The sequence below is a fragment of the Tiliqua scincoides genome, chromosome 6, assembly GCF_035046505.1.
Source record: "Tiliqua scincoides isolate rTilSci1 chromosome 6, rTilSci1.hap2, whole genome shotgun sequence".
Lineage (NCBI taxonomy): Eukaryota > Metazoa > Chordata > Lepidosauria > Squamata > Scincidae > Tiliqua > Tiliqua scincoides.
Window position 1 is genome coordinate 18,561,358 of NC_089826.1, and position 25,582 is coordinate 18,586,939.

Genomic DNA, 25,582 nt, shown 5'->3' on the forward strand with positions numbered 1-25,582 from the left:
CTGGACAGTCTTCAAGGGGAACACCACATACAACACATTGCAATGATCAAGACAATGTCACCAACACACAGACCACTGTGGTCAGGTCTGATTGACTCAGACATGGCCACACCTGATCCACCAACCTAAGATAGGCAGACATCCCTGGTCACTGCTACCATCTGTTACCATGGTCCCCTGGAGACTGCTATCATCTGCTCCCCTAATCACTGTTACTATATAGGAGCCCCGAAGAGTCCAGGAGAACCCCCAAGCTGTGAGCCTGCTAAGTGGGCAATAGACCCTTTTCAAAGTGGTGACCTCATATATTTAGCAGGGGGAGAGCAACTGTCCTTCACCCCAGCATGGCGTCTTTCCCAGTTGCTATTACCGGTGTCTCATCTGCATCTCATTTTAGATTGTGAACACTTGGGAACAGGGAATCATTTACTGATTTTGCAATGTAAACCACTTTGTGAGCTACTTTGGTGAAAAGCAAAATATCACTATATTTAATAATAATAATTCAAGTCTATCCCACCCCAAGAGAATTCTGAAACCTCCATCCTTTCGGTTTTTAAGAGGGTATTAAAAAGATTTTTCCCAGGTGTCAGGCATATTTACTGATTTTTTTTTAAGACAATCTGTTTGCTTTTCTGTTTTACACGAGGGGGCAATTAGCTTCATGACTGCCATAATGGTCAGCCAACCAGCAGGCTGCAAAGTCAGCTTCTCATGGAAACCAGAATTGATCATGGGTGCTATCCAGTTTTATTCAGTTTAAAGTAAATAACATTTACATATCTGTCCAAAAGGGGCAAGTGGAGATCCACAGCAGGCTCACCTCTCAAGTTATACACATCTGTTCTGTGCCAAAGAGAAGAGAGTACTACAGAGAGTACTACAGGATACAGAGAGAAAATGATCATATGTTGCTTACACAAACTGGCACATAAAAAAAAAAAAAAAAGCTGAATTGTCCTGCCAACTGAACAAAGAGGCACTTTTTTTTAAAGCAGTGGCTCTCATATTTAGCATGGGAATAGCAATTATTCCTATCCATCCCAATATACCGTCTCTCCTGACAATTGTTGTTTCCTCCTCTTTTTAGATTGTGACAGGGAACCATCTTCTCATTTCTTTTGCTATGCCAAGCACTGGCAAATGCCCCGGGCGCCGACCCCCCCAGGGGCGCCTTGCCCCACCCCCGCCCCGCCAGGAGGAGTGCCCAGGAGCGCTGCAGAGAGGCAGCTTGCTGCCTCTCCATCAGTGCCTGGGTGCCGACTGAGCCGCCCCTCCCCTCCCCTCTTCCTTTATAAGAGGACAGTAGACAGGCGCCCTAGAGAGGCACTTACGCTCTAGGGCGCCCATCTTGTCTCCTCCTATAAAGGAGGAGAGCGGTCCAGTCGGCGCCAAGATGCTGCCTGGGAGGCAGCGTCTGGCTGCCTCCCAGGAGCGCTCCTCAGTGCCCCTGCTCCGCCTCTGAGGGTGTCCCTCAGGGGTGGAGCAGAAGCAGCTGGGCGCAGCCCCAGACCGCTGCCATGGAGACCCCTGCGGCGCGGAAGGCACTTGAGGCAACAGAGGAGGCAGGTGCGCAGAAGTAACTGCGGTGACGACGACGCCACTGCAATTACTTCCAGGTCACGTGCGCAGGGGGGCAGAGAAAGGGGCGAAACAGGGTGTGGGGGGCAGAATTCTGGGGGTTGTCCTGGGAGTGTGGACCCCCAGGAACACCACTGATGCCAAGCACTTTGAAACACTTTTTGCTAAAAAGCAGTATATAATTTATCTAAATAATAAACCAAATCAACCTACAAAAAGTAGGCAATGCACCCTAGGCAAACTCTAGCATGCAAAAGCAGCCACATACGCTGCACACACTGAAAAGATTGTGCGAATTGCCCCTCACCTAATTGGCCCCTCTTCTCTTCCCAAGTCTCCTCGTCTTCCTGGAGATGAAGGATTTTCCTTCTATTTCTCCACTTTCTATTAGAACAGCATCCAGCTAGTTCACAGCTTATCCACTCCTTTCTCAATCTACTGACCTAACTCAGCTGAGAACATTGTCCAACTGCAACAGTTATGCACCTACTGTCACAACAGCATGTATGTACAGTACAATCTTTTCAGAATTCTTTTGCAATGCACACTTAGAAGACAAATCTATTTCTGAAGTCTCACAGACATAATGGTTTCAATAAGAACAATTGCACATCAACATCTTCACCAAAATTTTATTCTTCGCAGACAAAAACAGCATTCCAAACAGCATAAACACTGTTACTGCCTCATATTTATGTGCATATTATTATATGACCCGCTTAATATGTTAGCTAGTTGGCTTCATCTAAAAAAATATATAATTCTCCAGTTCTAAATGAGTGAAGGATTTTTTTAATTGCCCATTAAGACCATCTTCAGAATTTTGTGAATCAACCCAACCACAAGGCTTGCATTTAAATGTGTGTAAATGGCAATTAATAGCTGCCAACTGCTGAGCTTGAATTGATTACTTTGTATCACTTTGCAATAATTTCAAATTTATTTATATGAGTGCAAAAATAAACCGACTTCCTAAACAGCAAGATGTCAGGACCTAAAGCAGCTAGAGGCACATGTCAACTTTCCCTTGCAGTAAATGCTGCTGTAGAAGGTTGCAAAAAGATAGGACACCACAATAGCAGAATTCAGATTGTGTGAGGTGACAGAATGGTTCCAAATGCTTCTGAATTGTCTCATTCCTGTAAATAGCCCCACATTCTTCCTTTTTTTTAACAAGAAAGTGACCAAAGCATACCCAAAATTATATCCATGTGATTTTATAGAACTTAGTAGTCTGGAAAAGAAGATTCAGGGCCCAATCCTATCCAACATTCAAGCATTGATGCAGCCATACCAATGGGACAGGTGCTGTATCCTGCAGTGGTGGTGGTGGGGTGGGGGAATCATGCAAGCCTCCTCAAAATAAGGGAATGTTTGATCTCTTACCTTGGGACTGCATTGTGGCTATATTGGCACTGGATAGTTAGATTGGATTGGGCCCTCAGTCTCTGAAGAGCATGGCCTGACCAAGGAATTAGACCAATTCAATTCTAAAAAAGACCAATCCTCCTGACCAAGGAATTAAGTCAGATAGAGGTTGAAAGAGAAGATGTTTCAGACCTCATTGATAAATTAAAGATCAATAAGTCACCAGGCCCTGATGGCATCCACCCAAGAGTTATTAAGGAATTGAAGAATAAAGTTGCTGATCTCTTGACTAAAATATGCAACTTGTTCCTCAAAACAGCCACAGTGCCAGAGGATTGGAGGATAGTAAATGTCATACCAATCTTTAAAAACGGAAAGAGGGGGGACCCGGGAAACTATAGGCCAGTCAGCCTAACATCTATACTGGGTAAGATGGTGGAATGTCTCATCAAAGATAGAATCTCAAAACACATAGATGAACAGGCCCTGCCGAGGGAGAGTCAGCATGGCTTCTGTAAGGGTAAGTCTTGCCTCACAAACCTTTTAGAATTCTTTGAAAAGGTCAACAGGCATGTGGATGTGGGAGAACCCATGGACATTATATATCTGGACTTTCAGAAGGCGTTCGACACGGTCCCTCACCAAAGGCTACTGAAAAAACTCCACAGTCAGGGAATTAGAGGGCAGGTCCTCTCCTGGACTGAGACCTGCTTGAAGACCAGGAAACAGAGAGTGGGTGTCAATGGGCAATTTTCACAATAGAGAGAGGTGAAAAGCGGTGTGCCCCAAGGATCTGTCTTGGGACCGGTGCTTTTCAACCTCTTCATAAATGACCTGGAGACAGGGTTGAGCAGTGAGGTGGTTAAGTTTGCAGACGACATCAAACTTTCTGAGTGGTGAAGACCAGAAGTGATTGTGAGGAGCTCCAGAAGGATCTCTCCAAACTGGCAGAATGGGCAGCAAAATGGCAGATACATATCAATGTAAGTAAGTGTAAAGTCATGCACATTGGGGCAAAAAATCAAAACTTCACATATAGGCTGATGGGTTCTGAGCTGTCTGTGACAGATCAGGAGAGAGATCTTGGGGTGGTGGTGGACAGGTCGATGAAAGTGTCAACCCAGTGTGCGGTGGCAGTGAAGAAGGCCAATTCTATGCTTGGGATCATTAAAAAAAGTATTGAGAACAAAACGGCTAATATTATAATGTTGTTGTACAAATCAATGATAAGGCCACACCTGGAGTATTGTGTCCAGTTCTGGTCGCCACATCTCAAAAAGGACATAGTGGAAATGGAAAGGGTAAATAATAATAATAATAATAATATAAAATAAATAAATAAATAAATAAACTTTATTTATACCCCGCCCTTCTCCCCAAAGGGACCCAGGGTGGCTTACAACATGTTAAAAACAGATTAAAACATAATATTAAAAAACAGATAAAAACATTAACATATTAACAAATATCATAAAAACAGTAATCAGACAAAAAATCAGGTAAAAGGAGCATAGAGCAGCAGATCATAGGAATCAGGCCTGTAAAAAATACGAAGTGATGTAGAAAAGATGTTAAAAAAGATGTTAAAAAGGCCATGAACTCAGAAGGCTTGTTTAAACAGCAGGGTCTTCAGGCCCCACCGAAAAGTCTCAAGAGAGGGAGCCATTCTTAAGTCAAGGGGAAGGGAGTTCCATAACGTTGGTGCCACTACTGAGAAGGCCCTATTTCTTGCTGCCGCCCCCGTACCTCCCTAGGCGGCGGCACTTGTAAAAAGGCCTTCTCTGATAACCTAAGAGGATGAGCCAGATTGTACGGAAGTAGGCGGTCCCTGAGATACCCTGGCCCAGAGCAGTATATGGCTTTAAAGGTCAAAACCAGCACCCTGAATTGGGCCCGGAAACGAATGGGCAGCCAATGTAGCCATTGGAGAAGCGGGCTGACAGAGTCAAACAAGTAACCACACAGGCCGCCGCATTCTGCACTAATTGCAGTTTCTGAACCGTCTTCAGGGGCAGCCCCACATAAAGCGTGTTACAATAATCTAACCTCGATGTCACCGTGGCATGGATCACCGTGGCCAGGTCTGCACGATCCAAGTATGGCTGCAGCTGGCGCACCAGCCAAAGCTGAGCGAAGGCCCCCCTAGCCACAGCCGCCACCTGGGAATCCAGAAGCAGCTGCGAGTCCAGGCAGACCCTCAAGCTGCGGACCTGCTCCTTCAGGGGGAGTGCAACCACATTCAGGGCAAGCCGATAGTCTAGCACCTGCATCGAGGATTTCCGAACCAGGAGAGCCTCTGTCTTATCCGGATTTAATTTTAGCTTGTTAGCCCCCATCCAGATCCTCATTGCTTCCAGACAGTGCTCCAGGCCCTAAACCGCCACCCTGGAGTCTGGAGGAAAGGAGAGATAGAGCTGGGTGTCATCAGCATATTGATGACACCCCACTCCAAACCCCCGGATGACCTCTCCCAGCGATTTCATGTAGATGTTAAATAGCATGGGGGACAGAATTGAACCCTGTGGCACCCCGCACCTCAGAGGCCAGGGTGTCGAGCAGGCATCCCCCAGCACCACCATCTGGGACCGACCCTCCAAGTAGGAGCGGAACCACCGCAAAACCGTGCCTCCAACGCCCAACTCGGCCAATCGGACCAGAAGGATACCATGGTCGATGGTATCGAAAGCCGCTGAGAGGTCCAACAGTACCAACAGTGACGCACTCCCCCTGTCCAGTCCCCGGCATAGGTCATCCACCAAGGCAACCAAGGCAGTTTCCATCCCAAAGCCTGGCCTGAAACCAGATTGAAAAGGATTCAGATAATCCGCTTCATCCAAGACCCTCTGGAGTTGGGATGCCACCACCCACTCAATTACCTTGCCCAGAAACGGGATGTTAGAGACTGGCCGGTAGTTGTTCAACACAGTTGAATCCAGGGAGGGCTTCTTCAGGAGGGGGCGAACCACCGCCCATTTCAAAGCGAGTGGCAATGTCCCCTCCATCAAGGAAGAGTTGACCACCCTCCCTGCCCACTCAGCCAGTCCACCCTGGGCAGCTCTTATCAGCCAAGCCAAGCAAGGGTCAAACAGGCAGGCAGATGGCCTCACACTCCAAAGGAGTCTGTCCACATCCTCAGGCTGTACAAGCTGAAAAGAATCCCACAACACTGGACAAGCAGTTGCCAAGGGGACATCTTCAGACATTGTCAATATGGCATCCAAGTCGTGATAAATTCGATAGATTTTATCTGCAAAATGTTGCGCAAACATGTCACAGTGGCTGACCGAGTATTCCTCCTGGTCTACTGGAGGGACCTGATGAAGCAGGCCCAGTACCCACATGGAACAGCTCTGCCAGACGGCTGTCAGCAGACGCAATGGTAGCAGAGAAGAACAATCTCTTCGCTGCTACCACCGCCACAGAGTAGGCTCTGTAATGAGCTCTACTCCTTGTCCGATCGGATTCATCACGAGTTTTCTGCCACTGTTGCTCTAGACGCCTGCCCTGTCACTTCATCATTTGCAGCTCCTCCGTGAACCAAGGAGCTGCTCTGAGTCTGCGACGAGGCAGAGGTCACTCCGGAGCAATCTCATCCACTGCCCTGGTCATTTCCCCATTCCAGAGGTCAACCAGGGCCTCAGATGAGATGCCAGTCTTGGCAGTGGGAAAATCCCCCAAAGCCCTCAGGAAACCTTCAGGATCCATTAGCCTCCGGGGGCGGACCATCGAAAACGGTCCCCCGCCTCTGCGGAGGTAGGAAGTCGCAAGGAGCCTAAACCTTACCAGGAAGTGATCTGTCCATGACAACGGAGTGATCTTGATCTCCTCTACCTCCAGAACACTGCCCCCGTGCCCAGCTGTGAACACCAGGTCCAACATGTGTCCTGCAGTGTGTGTCGGGGACAAGATCTTCTGGGACAGGTCCATGGTTGTCATGGTGGCCATGAAATCCTGAGCTGCACCTGCCGCAGGGGCCTCGGCATGAACATTGAAGACCCCAAGACCTAACAGGGGGGGACCTCCAATGCCACCCCCGAGATCACCCCAGCCAGCTCAGGCAGGGAGACTGTGGGGCAGCAAGGCGGGTGGTACACCAACAGAATCCCAATCCTGTCCAGTCCTCTCAACACAACATGCAGGCACTCAAACCCAGCAAACTGCTGGACAGGGCACCTGGTAAGGGAGATAGACTCAGGATAGACCACTGCAACTCCCCCTCCCCGTCCCTGCACTCTTGGCTGCTGCAACACCTGAAAGCCTGGTGGACAAAGTTCGGAGAGACTAACGCCTCCCTCCATGTCCAACCAGGTCTCTGTAATGCATACCAGGTCGGCTTTCTCATCCAGGATTAAGTCCCAGATGATACAGGTCTTATTATTCACCAATCTGGCATTCAGAAGCAGCAGCTTCAGATCCAGGGACTCACCGCCAAGACCACCAGGCATCCGAGAATTGGGGGAAGGACCAGAAGGGGAGATGATCTGCCTATGATGAACTCTCCTTCTCCGGTAACGGCCTGTCTGACCCCCACCGCCATAACTCCCCTGACCCGTCACTCTTGATAGTGGCACCCTTCTCTTCCCCTGAGCTCCCTCCTAAGGAAAGACACATGTGGCGAGGCCCACCTTCTGAGACTGGCCTATACAAAGAGAGACACCCAGCAGGACTGCTTATGAAAAGGATAAAAACAGGGCAGGCCCAACACTAGGTGTCTCACAGGCAGATCCTCTGCTGCAAGAAGACTGCTACTCCTCCCTCCCCTGCCTAAACAGAAGGGGAGGATATCCGACAGCTATTTTACAGTTCGTTGACCAGGGAGGGCACCAGATCTTCCGGGCACAAGCCCCGGGCCAAGAGCCCTTTGGCTCTTGCCCTTCGGCTCGCGCCAAAGGCTCACGCCCCTGGCAAGCCCAGCAAAGATGTAGAATATACCTGGAGAAAGTGGAGGAGGAGAGCAATCAGGAAAGCAGGTCCACAGGCTTGCAGGCTCCACCCCCAGCTGGCCAGTCCCCCAGCTGAGCCTAATGGGCCTTTCCAGATATTGCCTCTGGAGAGGCAGCCCCTGGCAAGCTCAGCAAATATGTAGAATATACCTCGGGAAAGCAGAGGAGAAGAGCGACTATGATTACTGGGCTGGGGCACCTTCCTTATGAGGAAAGGTTATGGCATTTGGGCCTCTTCAGCCTAGAAAAGAGACGCCTGAGGGGGGGACATGATTGAGACATACAAAATTATGCATGGGGAGAATAAAGTGGATAGAGAGATGCTCTTTACACTCTCACATAACACCAGAACCAGGGGACATCCACTATAATTGAGTGTTGGGAGGGTTAGGACAGACAAAAGAAAATATTTCTTTACTCAGCATGTGGTCGGTCCGTGGAACTCCTTGCTGCAGGATGTGGTGACGGCATCTGGCCTGGATGCCTTTAAAAGGGGATTGGACAAGTTTCTGGAGCATTAGGGGTTACAAGCCATGATGTGTATGTGCAACCTCCTGATTTTAGAAATGGGCTGTCGGATGCAAGGGAGGGCACCAGGATGCAGGTCTGTTGTTATCTGGTGTGCTCCCTGGGGCATTTGGTGGGCCGCTGTGAGATACAGGAAGCTGGACTAGATGGGCCTATGGTCTGATCCAGTGGGGCTGTTCTTATGTTCTTTTGGCCGCAATCCTAACCAACTTTCCAGCATTGACATAAGGGCAATGCAACTCTGAGGTAAGGGAACAAACAATTGAGGAGGCCTCCATGACTACCCCCCAACTGCAGAATGTAGCACATGTCCCACTAGCACAGCTATGCCAGTGCTGGAAAGTTGGTTAGCATTGCACCCTATATTGTGCAATTGCATTAAAGACATCATAGGTTAATGATAGAGGTGGGCATGCATAAAGTACCAGTTTTCATCTCCAGAATCTCAGGTTAAAAGGATCTTACACAGCAAGTGCTGGGGAAGAGCCTGAGACCCTACAGAGCTGTTGCCAGCTAGAGTAGACAATATTGGACAAGACAGGCCAACAGTTGGACTCAGCATGTCAAGTTCATACAGTCATGCTCATCCATGGAATTTCTTTTTCCCCCTCCCCCTTTTAAAAAAAATGACTGCAGAATTACACATTATGGGAGATATTTACCCCATATTGTGACAAACATAAAGTTCTTCAATATGTTCCTACCAGCAGTGGCCAAGGACAGAGTGGAAGCAGAGCAATGCAAAACAACCAAAAGACATGAAAAGAAATCAGTTTTACTTCACATGACAGAAGGGGCAAACTCAACAAAAGCGTGCAAATTTAGCAGCAGCCCCATGTCTCCTGTAATGAGGAATTACACCCCAATTCCCATGAAATAATACATAAGAAAGGCCAACGAAAATGTTAATAATGTGGACTAAGCTGCCCACAGTAAGGCAGCCAGTGATGGTCTAACAAATTTCCTTAGTTTCTATTCCTTGATGCCAACATAAAAAAAAATGCCCTGTTCCTTAGGGCCATCTGCTCTACTTTCAACTATGGAGGAGTACAGAGGATGACCTCTGAGAAGATCTCAAGGCTTAGCCAGATTCATATGGGTCAAGGAGATTCTCAAGTATGTTTTCAGTAAGCAGTCAACAAAAAAAGCATGGAGCATTGCATGTCTGAAACTCTCTGAAAAGGAAGTGTGCCATTCCCATAAATCAATACGACACAGGAGCTTTATTACTGAATCCTCAGTTTTAAAGCAGGCTGGTAAGAATAAGTTCCAGGCAGACTTCCAAGCAGACCACCTGCAGAGCAGGTTAATATTGCTGCAAGTCTACAAAGACATCAAAGGGCTTTTGGGATGCTATTTGCTGTTTCACTGCAGGTAAAATTGGATAAAACTTGCATTAACAATTGAGGGAAGGTATGAGTTGAACAACCAGTTGATTCATTTAAAAGTTTACAAGGTTTTGTCTCTTCCAACCTCAAAAATATTGGCACCCTGCCACCATATATTTGGACTTATGCAAGTTCTTGTAATGCCATTACAAGATCACCGCTGTCAAGCCATACAGTTGCTGTTGTGGACTGTCAAGCCATACAGTTGCTGTTCCCCTAACTTAAAATATTCAAGAGATTGCTTAGTAGATAGATAGGTTACTGAAGCTGCAATCCTGTGCACCCTATCCTGGGAGTAGACCCCACTGAACACTGTACTATGACAGTAGGACTTATTTCTAATAAACACGTTTAAGATAGTACTGTGAGTGCATCCAGTGCCTTATGTTACGTTATAAATTTAAATTTTAAAGTGGTAAAGAATAATAGAACACTTGATCAATCAGCTACCCACAACTTAGCAACTTGAAAATATGAAGTTGGTTCCCCAAAGCCAAATACAAATAAATATGAATACTTTCAAACCACATACAAATAAATACGAACACTAGTCATATACGGTCCTTTTAATACAATGCCATTCGTACTGCTTTCCACAGTAGAAAGACTCCATTACTCAAGATGAGCACATTAACAGCCATTTTTCACCTATGCCAGAGGAACAATGAAAGAATATATTTCGCACAGGAACACACAAGCAGTCTAGATAATTCACAGAAACAATTTAGGTATCCTTTCCTCAAAGCCTTGTTCCACAGGTAGAAGCCTAAGATTAATATACACCATGCAAACTTTACAAATTCCTGGAAGAGTAATTTGCTATTATAAATGTGTAAATGCTTAGATAGTCTCGGCTCTCCACTGCCATATGGCATCACAGCATAAGATGAACATAAAATATTATTAAAGTACTGTACTGCAAACAGAGTAATTTATTTCATAAAATGAATATTAAATTCTCACATGTGAAATCACGCAAAAGTTTTTCCACACATAAACACTTCAGTCAGCAATAACTACTAAGCTCTTCTGCTTGGTAATAACCCTTTTGTATTCACTGTGTCATTCCAAGCTAGTAGAACCAGGATTAAAATTACCCTACAATAGATTTTCATTTGTTCCTAACCAAATTCTAGGACTCAAATGATCTGGTTAAATGAAGTTTTAATGCAATTGCTTTATTTGATAGGTAAAAATGTATTTTAATTCAAAGGAACAGAACGTAGGGTGGGTAATGAAGTGAAATAGCTGAAACTTGCAAGTTTTGAGAATATCAGGGATAGTCCAAGAACAATCACGCAGCGGGGTCTGGCATGATGTGATTTAAGTGAAAATCGGGAAACAGCATGAATGACATAATGTTTTTTTGAAATTAGAAAAATAACCGGAATAAGCCTATAAGGCTTATTTTTAATCTGACATATAAATCTTATTTCTCCATTAGTACAGCAAATGAGGAAGAAACATATAGGAATGCATCAGGGATTGTTCCATTTTACAACAATCTGTTACAATTAGAATGTTTTCAAACCACGCAGGGATTGATTAGCATGTAAATGATTAGCTGAATTTTAACTTCTTTTGCTCAGGCTAAATCTGCTCAACTATGTACTAATGGCCAAAGTCAGGTATGGGTAAAGGAAGAAGGAAATTCACCCATGCACACAAAGGCAGCCCATTCCCATTTCAACAATTCACAGTTTGCTGGATCAAAGCCAATATTTATCCATCTGAGCAGGACGAAAAGAATTGAAACACAGACAGGATGGATTCTGACAGTGGCAGTAGTGGCAAGACGAGGGCAAGTGTGATTAATTATTTTTCATTGCTAAATTGATCTCATGCTACGCACACATCTTGGCTCTTCCCCTTCCTCAATGGTTTCTTTTTCTGATTGTGTGGGGTAAAGTAGGTTTGGAAAGCTGCGTAGAGGAATAGTTCAAATGAGCCTCCCCCCATCCATTAGAGAAAGTAACCAATAAGGGAAGAGAGGACATGCACACACCAGATGAACACATGGCAATGATTGTGCAGGACTAATTTGTTGGGAAAAAAATCATCCAAACCAGTCCCAGAATGGAAGACAACATATCAGTGTATTTAAACAGTGCATTTAAGGGTCGACCATGTGTTACTTCAATCACATGCTGTGCAAGCATGTCCTTGTTTTAAAGGTTAAATAGCAGCCAGATAAGGCAGACTGAGAACACAGTGGAGGGACTTTAATTCCTTTTTTCTTGGCAGTTGCAAGGGAATCAAGATCTGAACTCAAACTGAAGTAGGGGTCAAGATGAAGGGCCCAATCCTAGTCTTCGTGTGCCAGCTCAATGCCAGCGTGCACTGTTGCAAATGTGCTGTTAGGCATGTTTGCGGGGTCCTGGCATTGGTGTAGCACAGTGCTTGGGATGCTTCACTGGTGCTAGTCCAAGGAGGAGGTGGCAGCTGCCTGAAGTGCACAGAATTCAGCAGCAGCCATTTTCTGCGCCACTGCAGCCCTATGAGGACAACAAATCCCTATGAGGCATTACAGTAGAAGCAGAAATCATGAGATAGACAGAATGTAGAAGTATTTATGAGCAGCCTCCCCAATAGCTAACTGACGCTACTGGACATGAAAAATACTTCTTATTTAAAGGTGATCTGTATCTGCCTGTGGTACAGAGCACTAATAATAATCTAATGGCAGTATACTACCAGTTCTTATCACAGTGACATAAAAACAGTGAATTCCTTCTGACAGCTTCTAGTCAAATTTAACAGGAACCATTTTCACTACAGAATTTTACCATTTGTTTTTAATCACTTAAAAGCATTGCAGAACAAAGTTGTTCTTTCTACACTGTTTCAACTCAAGATTCAAACTAAGAAAAACACCCATTTGTATTTGCCATAAACACATGCACACGTACACACTTTTTAAAAACCCCAAAATACACACAGCTGAAGATTTCCTCATGATTTTTTCATCCATAGTGTGATTTTCTTGCACATTAAAAAACAGAAAACAAAACTGAAAGTCAAAATAAGAAGGAATCTACAATCTAAATTATTCTAATGAACTGTAGTCTAATGAGATAAATGTTTCTTTCAATATTCTTCCATTGGAGGAAGCCCTGCCTTAGCCAGCCACTCACGAGACTTTTGGACTGGCAGTCTCACCTCAGAGATGTGGGTCAGTGGAAGGACAGAATCATTTATTTATTTTGGTTCACCAATACTTTCCCATTCATCCTCTGTCTAAGCCTTTCCCTTTTGGGAACCTGCTAGTACAAATGCATACCATTTTACCAGACTTATCTTTCATTGGTGATCAGCCTGCAACCCAAGGGCACTCCCAGGTAATGTCATTGCCAAAGACAATGTGGTACACTTTTTTAAAAAATTAGCAATGCTCACCCCCCTCCAGAAGTGTACAGAAGTTTATTGTACATGTGTTGCATAAACGTACTGTAAAGTAAAGCAACTGTGGGCAAATAAGTCAACCATCATGTAATTCTAGCCTCAGCCCATAACATCCCATGATTGAAGCTGAGATATAATGCTCTCCAGCTGCGATATGGGGATAAAAATCTTACACATAGTAGTAGTAGTAGTAATAGTAGTCTTAGCAGCAGCAGCAGTGGTGGTGGTGGATTACTGATAGTGAGACAGAGAAAGATCCAAGATTTTAGATGGGAGAAAAAATTGTTCCCAAAGTACCAGGACAAAAAAAATCCTAATTTACATTATCTATCTGGATATCTCTAAAATCAGTGAGGTCTTTCTTTCCATGAATGTTAACTACTTGACTGTAATTTACACTTAAATACTTTTGTATATTAATTTATATTGAATAAAGAATAAAATCTATCACAAATGTGCTGTAAAATGCCTAAAGAATCCAATACAACTTATCAATATTTATACTGTCTTCATATCAGAATATCTATCATATTTTGTGTACACATCTTTTATATTAAATACCACTATGGGGGGATTTTGGATTCATTTACAATAATGTTTTGTTATTGGCATAATCATAGTCACTCCTGTTGTAGGTCCAGAAGCTGAATTTCTGAACATCTGGTCATCATTATATTCTAAGTGCATTCTAATAGGCTGCCTGTTAAGAATATTAGTTACAAAAATACAACAATCAGTAACAACCACATCTTTTCCCTCAGGAACCCAAAATGGAGAATCTTCTTATCCTAAACCTGGGGTCAGCAACCTGTGTTTTCAGAGCCGCATGCGGCTCTTTCAGTCCTCTGATGCGGCTCCCCAGTGGGGGCTGGAAGTGGGGCGCCCTTCCCCTTGGCCTCCGCACAGCCAACGATGTGCTGCGGATGGCTGCTGGTGAATGCGGGGCGCTGCTCCTCCCTGCAAAGCTGCAGCTCCTTCCCTGCAAAGCGCCCCCCCCCCCCGCACAGCAGCTCCTTCCTCGGCAGGCAGGCAGAGGCAGCTGCGTTCTCCTGGACCTGCTCTCCTCGCCCCACTGCAAGCAGATGCGGGGGGACAGCCGGGCACCTCTTCCCTGCGCTCTTCCTTCCTTTGCCCTGCAGCGGGCAGGGGGCTGAATGGAAGAGGCGAGGCTGGTCGGAGAAGCACGGGAGACGCAGCGCTGCTGAGGCAATGAGCAGGAAGGAGCAAGGTGAGCTGCATTCCTGTCCACACTTCCCTGGGAGGTAGCCCCAGTCCCTCTACTGGGGCTGACTTCTGAGTAGACAGGGAGAGGAGCCTGTCCACACTTCCCTGGGAGGAAGCTCCGTTCACTCTTCTGGGACTGACTTCTGAGGAGACAGGTAGAGGATGTCCCCTGATTTTGGTGTTATGTGAGAGTGTAAAGAGCATCTCCCTATCCACTCTGTCCATTCCCTGCATAATTTTGTATGTCTCCATCATGTCCCCCCTCAGGCGCCTCTTTTCTAGGCTGAAGAGGCCCAAACGCCGTAGCCTTTCCTCATAAGGAAGGTGCCCCAGCACCTACAAGGGAGCTACAAGAAGGGGCTACATTATAAAAATGGGACCTATAAGAAGGGAGCACATTATAAAAGTTGCATATACAAGAGGGGAGTGCATTATAAATTGGGACATACAAGGGGGAGTAATAACTATAAATCTCTTTATTGTATTGAAAAATACTAGTCATTAGATTTTGTATTTCATTGTACCTCTTTTACATTACTGTGGAAAAGACACAAAGATGACTATTTACTGTTGGTCAGGATTTTCTGCTAGGGAGGGCACCAGCCCAAGTCTTGCCTATAGCACCAAATTGGCTAGGGCAGGCCCTGGGAAAATAAATTAGTATTTAATTTAAATGTATTTTATTTTAGCTCTTTCGTTTTTTATATGTAATTCTAAATTTAAGATTATGGTGATCTTGTAACATTAAAATATGTTACATATTGTTTTCTCTGTAGCAGTTCATTCATTTCAAAAATGCAACACACTATAGTTTTTTTTATACATAGCATAAAGGTAAAAAAAAACTATATATGCAGTGTTATCTTCATTTTAGATGTCAAAAGGGTTTTGTGGCTCCCGAGGTCTTCTTTTCTCCAGAAAACAGGTCCAAATGGCTCTTTGAAAGTTTAAGGTTGCCGACCCCTGGCCTAAACCCTCATATTCAGGTACAGGAAGCATAGTTTGCATACCAGTTCTTCATAGACAACTTACATTTCAATTGCCATGAAAATCACCACTAAATTGTAGCCATGGCATACAATGTCCACAACATAGTTCTCAACACTTCTTGTACCGAGAGACAGTGAATGACTGTGATGAGACCATTTTATATGCATGAAAGTCTACCCCAAAGAATGTACAAGTGTATTGTTGTATACCAATTTGAGCGCTGGATAAGCAGAATAATATTTTAAGTAAATTCAAATAAACATCATGGAAATCTCTAGGGGAAAAAAAGACATATAGTAGCCACTAGCCAACAGCAGCTGATAGGGATCACAGCACTGAACTTATAGGGAATGTGACCCTATCCCATCACCAGCATGATCCAGATGTATGGGAAGACGCAATCCATTTGGGATTAACTAAAGAAAAGCTAAGCCTAATAGCACTAAAACCACTTTGACTGCCATGCATACCTTGGTGCTAAAGTCACTGAGGATTGAGATAAATGTGGGATAAATGTGGGATTATCTTTAAATACGTTGGCTATAGTCAGAAGGCTAAGAAGTCATGCTAAGTAGTCTGAGGCTACAGAAAGTTGAGGTGTGATTGAATACCCCACTAGCAGAAGGAAATGGCACATGCCTGACTTCTGTCTTTTAATAGTTTTGTTGATTTGACTTTCGGAACAGTTAACAGGTAGGAAAGAAAGACATGCCTGGAAGATTGTATATAACTAGGTAAAGTGGAGATTAGGCAAGAATTGATTTCCATTTCCATATTGCCAGCATTCTTAAGGAGACAAACCAACATTCCCACAATGCTTATATTAATCAGAATTTGCCCAAGGGCTCTACAGACCTCCCACTTATCAGAGACATAATCTGTAGCTGACACTGTGTCTGTAGCTGACACTGACCTAGCAGAGATAGCAACTTCTTCATGCAGCTACTCAACCTCTGAGGGTAAAACACATCCCAAACTAAAGAGGTGGGCTAGTAAAGGTGGAACAATCTTTTACTGTAACCTTGGAGCACAATTCTGCATGAGAAATGCCACAATCTTGGTTTAATACATAATACGTATTGACAAGTAGGATAAGCTTATCAGAATACTGCAGTGGTTTTGTGCTGGATTTTTAGTTTTGTGTGAAAATTCATGCATACTGTTGCCTTACAAGTCTTTTTATTTCCTTTGTTTGACGTGCTCAGAGGATACACAGGTATGTGGCATGGGGTACCTCCCAACAGAGCATGACCAAGCCAGTGACATGATCAGGAAGCAGGACTGATAGCAAGAGACTTCAAATCCACAAGCCAAGAGGACAGCCACAGTTTTTATTGTCAGTACAATCACATACAATCAGGCTGGCTTGCATTGGAGACTTACCTGCTCCCTGAAAAATTCCATGGATGATGATAGCACATTTGACACAGCACATTTGACCCTAGTGAACAAAAGCTGCCTCCTAAGAGCTTCCTGAGTTAGAGCAAACAAGTTGTTAGCAACATAAAGGAGGAATCCCATACTCTAGGTGTCCTTATCCATTGCCAAATTCAACCAAGGAGCATTCTAATGAAGCAACTGCCCTCCTCAGATAACTACCACACCCTCAGCAATATGAAACTCTGTGCAGAGGCTGTTAGAAGAAGGAAAGACAAGAAGAGAGGATAGAGGAAGTCTGTAGAAGAAGGGCCAGAGCAAGAATGGGGAAAGAATGTAGAGAGATTAGATGGGTTTCTCAGAGAAACTGGGAGAAGGAAATGAAGGTGTTGGGGTACAGGGAAAGGAAAGAGGGGCAAAGTTGGGAAGATTAGTGGGGATGAAGGGATGAAGATTCTACAGTTCAGACTGCAGTGAAAGACCATAGGTGGAGAGTGGCTCTCTGTAGCATGAATCGGAGATTGCAGGCAAGTCTCTAAACAGGCTGTGAAAGCACACTACATGTGGTAGGGGAACTAGTCTCTTCCACTGAATAAGCATTCTTAACCAAATGCTCAGTCCTCCAAATGGAGAATAATTGGAAACTCTAACAGAAAAACTCTACTTCGGACTTTTCCCAGCTTTCAAAAAAGTGGGCTTTGCTTGGGACAGAGGCCTGAGGATGATCTTGGGTCTCTGCTACAAATTGTGAAAAATAAACAACTGGCAGGAGGAAGGCTGCTAGTTTGAGGTCCCTGACTTCATATATGCAATTTGTATGTGGTTCTGGAAGCTATGATAAGCAATAAAGTTGTGGCCTTTTGCAACCTGCACTTGTACAGTACTTGCCCTTCTTCGTCTCAACCTGCTTCAGTCCCTACTGCAGGCACAACCACCCAGAGCTGTCCATCACTGGAACAGTCTGCCTCGTGTTGGAGGTTTTCAAGAAGAGGCTGGATGGTCACATGTCAGGGATGCAAGAGTTGTCTGAATCAAGAGGGAATAGATGACCTCCAAGATGACTTCCAGTTCTAACACTCTGATTCTATGGTATCAGGCCATGAGAGACTTCTGTCTGAACAACCCTCATGACTAGTAAACCTAATATTCATACATGAGCTAATCCCATCTTCTTATGCTCTGAATATTTAATTCGTCTAATGAAGACTTCAGCAAAAAGTAGAAACTTGTACATTTTCAACTGCTGGTTGGTTCAAAAAGTTTTCAGAGAGACCAGCTCTATTTTTTGCAAATCCACGATAGCCATCAATATTTTGAACAAATCTCAAGTTAGGGAACTGCCTCGTGTTCTTCAACTTTCCGACATTTGCTCCTACAGATTCAGCCAGAAATATAACAGCTTATCATTATAAAATTGATTGGTTACACAAGAGAGAAATTGTCATCCTTCAATCCAAGTTTGCATGAGGACTAAGATGCAAAGTGTAATTAACACCACTCTTAAATAGCCTCAATTAAACACCTGTCTCTCAGTTACATACCATAGGGAAGGCAGATGCTTATCTAATTAACACCACAGCTCTTAACTGAAGAAATATGGTATCTGTGTTTGTCAGGATAATTTGACTATGCATTTGTTTGCTTATTTTGAAATGACAAATATCCACTTATGAAGGATTCTCAAATTTAACTGCAATTCCCAAACTTCAGTTCACTGAACTATTCTCTGCAAAGTAGTATTTTTAAAGAGTACTCAAATTTCAACTGTATCATACTGATGTTTATGCTCTTTGCTAAAAACGAATCTTTCTGCATGAAGTGTGGTATAAACCATTTTTTCAATGAAGATGCAGTCACCAACAACATGGAGACCTCCCCCCTTTACTCCCTATCGTCAGAACAGGATAGAAAATGTACTGCAAAATAAATTCAAAATAAAGCCTGGAATCAGCTTACCGAGCGAACTACTGGAATTCTATCTGCTGTTGATACAAACACAGACAATTGCTTTTTCCTTTTTCGTGGTTCTTCTGTAGTTTCCTTGACCTGAAATTTGAGCACACAAAAAGTGTAAGGTGTTATTTAAAAAAAATAAACTAATGTACAAAAAACCTTCCAAACTCTCCTATACATTACTGCCCTACAATTTTAAATAAATATTTGTCCTGACTGCAAAAGAAATGACCCAACTTTATTACACCTTTATCATTTGTATCAAAAGAAGTCCTAGTTACTACCTTCGCCTCTGCTAGGATTTTATAATGAAAATACATGTGTGTCCACAGTTCCATTAAAATTACTAATTTGGCACTTCCTATAGCTCAAAAATAAAAATGTAAGAGCCCAGTGCATACAATACTTTTTCTACCCAAGCCTGCACAAGGGGGTCCTCCATTTCCCTAGAGGGTAGAGCCTCCATTTGCCTGAAGATAACATCCACAAGGTCGCCAGTTCGAGGCCACCGACACCCTGCAACCTTGAAGCAGCTGACAAGCTGAAGCCGAGCTATTCTACCTGCTCTGAGCGTGGGAGGATGGAGGCCAGAATGTGAAACCAGATCAGAGAGAAACACCTGAATGTTGTGGTTCTTGAAAGAAAGAACCTTCTTTCATTTGTAAAAATCCCTACGGGGATTTAAATAAGCCTGCCTATGTAAACCGCCTTGAATAAAGTCTTGAATAAAGGCCAAGAAAGGCGGTATATAAATACCTGTATTATTATTATTATTATTATTATTATTATTATTATTATTATTATTATTATTATTCCATATACCCATCTTTTTCTTCCGGCCTCAGGTTGAAAGTTTCTCCTGGCTAGAGTTCTATTTTGCAAAAAGAAAAACTTTCAAAGTGGAAGTTGTACTGGTGAATGTGAATATTAGAATCCCCCGCCAATCAAAAACAACAAGCAACGCAAGCTGGCAAGTATACTTAATTTAATACTGATGTGGTAATTACATCTAAGAATTTATGTTTCATGATGTCTGAGGAAGCTTTATATAGCTGTATAGAAATACAAGGTGGAACTTTAAGACACTTTGCAAATATTATAGGCATGTGAAAAGTGTCAGATACATCTAGATATGCATTTTCCTGAAAATGAAATACATATTATTTGCTTTCAGTTAATTTAAATAAGCACCTTTTAAAACCTGCCTAACATCTGATGGCTTAGTCCTATAAGAAATCTTAATAGCACATCAAACCTTCCTCTCATTTCCTCTATCATGAGACCCATCTCTAAATTTATCCATAATAACTTCTAATGATAATATATGTTAGCTATTCAGCTTGATTAAGACCTAGGGGGGAAAAATTATTTGCATTTGAGAAATGCTGAAGAAAATTGTCCTTACAACTAACATATTTGGTAATATGTATTCAGTTCCTCCCCACATGATTATAATTCTGTTAAATTAAGCTGTCAGGAAATGTTAATCGGGCTCTTAGGTAGTCATATTTAATATGTTTGATAATACGGAACTTGAGAGAGCAGGCAAGAAAGAGGGGTCCTATGCTAATTAATTGATGCAGCATGAGAAAAACATCGTTTTCCTATTTTTCTACGATTGATTATAGAACTATGACTATTGAAATGCTGGTTATTTCCAGACATTTAATAGTGGTAATTTGCAAATGCAGAGAAAATTGCTAATTCCTTTTTAGTATTATTTAAAATATTTATATACAGATATTCAACAACAAATACACTCAGTGCCATGCCCAGAGAAAAATAAATGAAAAGATGGTTCTCTGTTTCAAAAGAGATGTAATACAAAACATATAAGAAAGAAACAATGTAAAAAAAGAAACAAGGTGAACAACAAAGAGCCACTTGGAGGGGTACTATGGTGGGATGAAAAGGGACAGTTGCTCTCCCACTGGTAAATGTAAGAGAACCACCACTTTGCCCAGTCAGCAGGTGTATCCATATAATTTTTTAAAATACAAAAGCATGCCTTCCTTGTTTAGAGATTATTTTCGTGTTTAAAAAGTGTGCACATGCATATTCCAGAAAGGGATCCACATTTTTCTGGTACAGCAAAAGAAAAAAAAGGTTAAGGGAGGAAAAAAAATTCAAAGCACCTGACAGCCCAATCTTATTCATTCAAACTTCGTTTCTCCACCACCCCCATTGATGCAGTGGCAATAAAATGCCAACTGCTGCATCCTATGGTGAGGGGGCAGTTGCAGAAGTCTCATTCAGGTAAGAGAACAATAGTTCCCTTTTGCACAAGTTCCCTTACCCAGAGGTAAAGCTTCCAGGATGTGGAAGGCTTTACTCACACCTATTTTGTTGTCACAAGACCAAGCTGTCTGGATTGGGCGTAGGAAGGGGATTAGGATATCAGTGGCACCATCACTCCCAACCCTCTCCTGGGACACAATCCTCCCATACCCCACCTCCTTACTTCCTATTGTTTGTCTCCAGTATGTATAGCCAAAGATAGAATTTGAACCTAGAAGTTCTATTGGTTACCATGACTAACAGTCTTTGACAGACACATCCTCCATGGGAAGGAATTATTATCTCTGGTTGTATTCATGTACAGTTGGGTTGGTTAACATTTGCAGACACCATCTCTGACTATTTGTGTAGTAAAGGTGGTCTTCCCACACAAATGTGTTAGCCACTTCCAGTTTATGATCATTGTAGATCATCATTTCAACTCTCTGTTTAAATATGAAGTTCAATGTACCTGATAATCCGCTGGTCCAGGAGTAGTAAAAGCTTCCCTCTTAACTAAATACAGACATCTAGGAACTGCAGAACCAAATGCTCCCTTCTTTTTTCTTTCCATGACAGTTTTTTTAAGACTTTGTCCTGAAATGCTCCAGTTTAGGATATTATACAATGCAGGACCTACAGAGTGCAAGATAACATTTTGTAAGCATGAAAACTGATCCTCTCTTTTTTTTTTACCATAAAAATATTTGTGCTATATGAAAAAACACCACATAATGTATGTATTATAGCAGCAATGGTTGGCAACCTTCAGTCTCGAAAGACTATGGTATAAGCCTACAGCACCCGGTATTCCCAGGCGGTCTCCCATCCAAGTACTAACCAGGCCTGACCCTGCTTAGCTTCCGAGATCAGATGAGATTGGGCATGCACTTGTTGTAAGTGAGAAACACTATCCCCTGGGGGCTGGGGATAAGAATAGGCCCTCAGTTTGGCTGTACTTGTCGTAAGAGGCGACTAAACAGCCACCGGGTAGATGGGACTCGTCAGCCTGGGAAGGCAGCTCATCTGAGAGAAGGAAAACTCTGATCCCAAACCTCCACTGCCTTGTGGCTACATCCAGTTATGGAAAAGGCTTCAGGAGTCAACCTCGAGGCAAAATCCAGAGCCGGAGTCCCTGAGGCAGTTCGTGTCTGAACACTGTCACGTTCTGGCAACTCCTGCGACGCCGCTGGAACCAACCGTATTGGCCTCTGCCTTTCCATTGGACCATTTCAGTGACGTGGAGAGGGGGGATTTGCTGCATGGGTAACAGCCTATCCTCCATACCTACTTTACCCAGGCTTCACGCACTGGAGAGGACACTCTGTTCCAGAACCACCATTCAGAGCGTGACACCATAGTCTTCCGAGACTGAAGGATGCCAACAATAGCAGCAATCCAGAGTCCAATTAAATTGCTTAAACCCTACTGAAGTCAACTAGATTCAAGCAGTCTAATTGTGGGCAGAATTGCTGCACTGGGCTGAAGATGCAATTCCATTGAGCATCAGGCCTTGTCCTAGCTCCAGTGGAGGCTGCTGATAGGCAAGTCTGATTGCAGAGCGAACAGATGACAGTCAAAGTGGTCAGAGGCAGCAGACATGGGCAAAACAGTCTGGGATTAAGTGCTGGATCTGGTGTACGACAAGAAGGGCCAGAGGCAGCAGACGGACAGTCAGAGGCAGTGTTCGACAGAGAAAGAGCAGGAGGGACAGAAGCAGAAGTTATAGTCATGGACAGAAAGGTGATCTTGTAGCAGTTCAACAAGGTGAAGTGAATGCATGCTGTTGGACACCCCGGTACCATATACTAAGGTTTAGCATGCAACTCTCCCTAACGCTGACAAAGTAAAACCTCACTGTTATAGTTTATGGTAATTATAGTTGTGGCTATTTCAGTTTTAAAACAAGGTTCTAGGTTTTTGAAGGTCAAAAACATGCCAAATATGACCATTTAAGAAAGCCCCATGTCAATTCTTCTTTATTCACCAATACAGTTTATTTAAGTACAATTTGTTTTCTGAACTGTTAGCCCAAATAAATGCTCAAAGAGAAAAACAAAATTGTCATTTGATGCTTGGTGTGTTCAGAAGAGAAAAATGACTTTGATATATAATTTAGAAATTATCAAGCCTGAAAGAGCTATCTATTTTATTTTAACCAATTCAAAAATGGATTTTAGAAGCTCATCAACTGTGATCTACCTGTGAAGCATACAGGATAAGGTGTTGAGGGATCCTTCTCAACATATTACAGAAATATCTGAATTTATTATATGAACCATTTTTGGGTTTTTTTTTAAAGCAACAGCTTATTAGTTAATATTGAATATTTCTAGAATGATCTATTTTTATATATACCGTCATTCTCGTTATCTTCTATAGTTAGGTTCCTTGAAAACCTAGTGGATATTGAATCATTGAGCTTATGGGGAAAATGGGTTTAGGTTCCGGGAGACCATGTTCACTATATACTCTATGAACTTTATGAACCTGAATCTTAACTTGAATATGGGGCTGAGTGATAGCAAGGGCTCACCAACGTTTCTAGCATCTGGTGCTTCCTCCTCTGTGGTGGCTGTCCTTTGACTCACTGAAGGTTGCTGGCCCAACAACAAGGCCTCAGAGAGTTCAGCAGTGGGGAGGGGATTGCTTCACCCATCCTCCCCCTCCACCTGTCTCTTTGCTCCATTCCTGCAGCTTTCCTCAGAACTATAGCAGCCCACAGGTAGCCTTACACAGACCTCTCATCATCGGCCTCTTATTATCACCAGGGTTGTAAAGGTTCAGCTGGATGGTCCCCAAGATGGTGGGCAAGTCTGGAAGTGGACACATAAGGGCCAATCCCAATGCCCTTTCGATGCAGAAAAGGGATTGGGATTGACCCAATCCAGACAACTTTCTAAAACGGTGTTATGCAGGATTGAAAGAGACCACTGACACCAAACTAAGTTTAAGGCTTTTATTAGGAGGAATGGAACCTGAACCAAACAAATGGAAAGACCTTATTTCAAATTCCCCCAATTGAGAGAGGACCTGAAGCAGGCACTAGGCAGGCAGGAGGCAGCAGGACTTGAGGAAGGCCAAGGGCTGGAGGCTTGATGGAAGTTCTCCTCTGGTTCTCAGTTCCAGCAAGAGGCTCTCTCATCCAGGGCTCCTTCCAACAGCTCTCTCAGCTCTCCTGCAGAGCTCAGGGTTCAGCTCCTCTCTGCAGCTCTTCCCTGGTGGTCTCTCCAGCTTGCTTTTCCAGCTCCTTCTCTACTGAGCTTCCCTGATGGTCTCCCCAGCTTGCTCTTCTAGCCCCATCTCTGCAGAGCTTCCCTGGTGATCTCTGAGCTCTCTTTGCTGGTGCAGCCCCTTTTATAGCCTCCGTTCCTCTGCACACAGCAGCCTCTACCTTTCCTCCACTGGTACTGCAGCATTCTCTCCTACAGCAGTTTTCCATTTGGTCCTCCAACTCTCAAGGGCTTGTTACAAGATACTCAGTTCACTTTCCTCAACAGTGACCCCATTGGCTCAAACAAAACTTTATAATGATTGGCTCAGACAAACTCAGACTGTCTATTGGCTCATGAAAGGCACAGGCTACGATCCCCTCAGGCCAATTTACAGCAGTCAACTGAGCCCAAGTTCTCCACATATCACTAATGGGAAGAGTATAATTGGCTGGATGCAATTAATCTATCCCCCTCTCCTGTTGGCCATTTACTGAATAAGCATCTCTTCCTCGCTCCCCTGCTTGGCTCCAGCGCCGCCTTCTGACCATGAGGAGGCCACTGTCTCTTCTCCTCCTCCTCCTGCAACCTCTCTTGCCCCGACTGCCTGTTCATTGCTGCCCTGAGTCCCCCTTCCACCCTAAGTGTTCCAGCACAATATTTGCAGATAACAAGAACAAAGTCACAGATAATGAAAAGTAGGTGACAATTCTATTCCTCACAGATAAGTGAATTTGAAGATAATGAATTTGCATATAAAGAGAACTGAACTGTATAACATGTGAAAAAACATCACAAAGATGTTCTCAACTGATTTGTAGATTCAGGTAGGGCCCCATATCTGCAGGATTAGTTCCAGGACCTCCCCCCCTCCCATGGATATGAGGGAACCCTGTCTCCTGTGCACACGCACACACTGCGTACACATAAACATTGCTGGCAGCCTGAATGCTTGAAGAGATTATAACTACTTTGTGTAAGTGCTGATCAAGCCTCTTCAAGCATTCAGGGTTACAACAGCCTGCTTGCATGCCACTATAAGTTTACACACACACACACACACACACACACACACACACACACACACACTTCTGCAGCTTTCATCGATCCATATTCTTAGTCCCTGAACCACAGAACTTTATTAATAACAACTTTCAAGTTATTTCAGACTTGGACAGAAATCCAGCATGGAAAATAACCCTGAAAATATCACTTCCTGAATGGATTAAACTTGGTTTTACTACTAATACAATGACATTATAACCACCATGGATGGCAATACACATGCACCTCTGCTAGCCAGGAAGCTTTAAAAGTGAGAACACAAAATGTGCTCAGC

General features: G+C 43.6%; 1 protein-coding gene across 1 annotated transcript in view; it reads right to left on the reverse strand.

Moving 5' to 3' along the window:
* STPG2 (sperm tail PG-rich repeat containing 2) overlaps positions 1-25,582 on the reverse strand; it is a 290,626-nt gene that overhangs the window by 203,328 nt on the left and 61,716 nt on the right. The window contains exons 10-11 of the mRNA XM_066632982.1: positions 21,504-21,667; positions 18,758-18,847 (exon numbers count right to left, since the gene is read on the reverse strand). Of these exons, the coding sequence (XP_066489079.1) occupies positions 18,758-18,847; positions 21,504-21,667 (254 nt within the window). The remainder of the gene's footprint in view (positions 1-18,757; positions 18,848-21,503; positions 21,668-25,582) is intronic.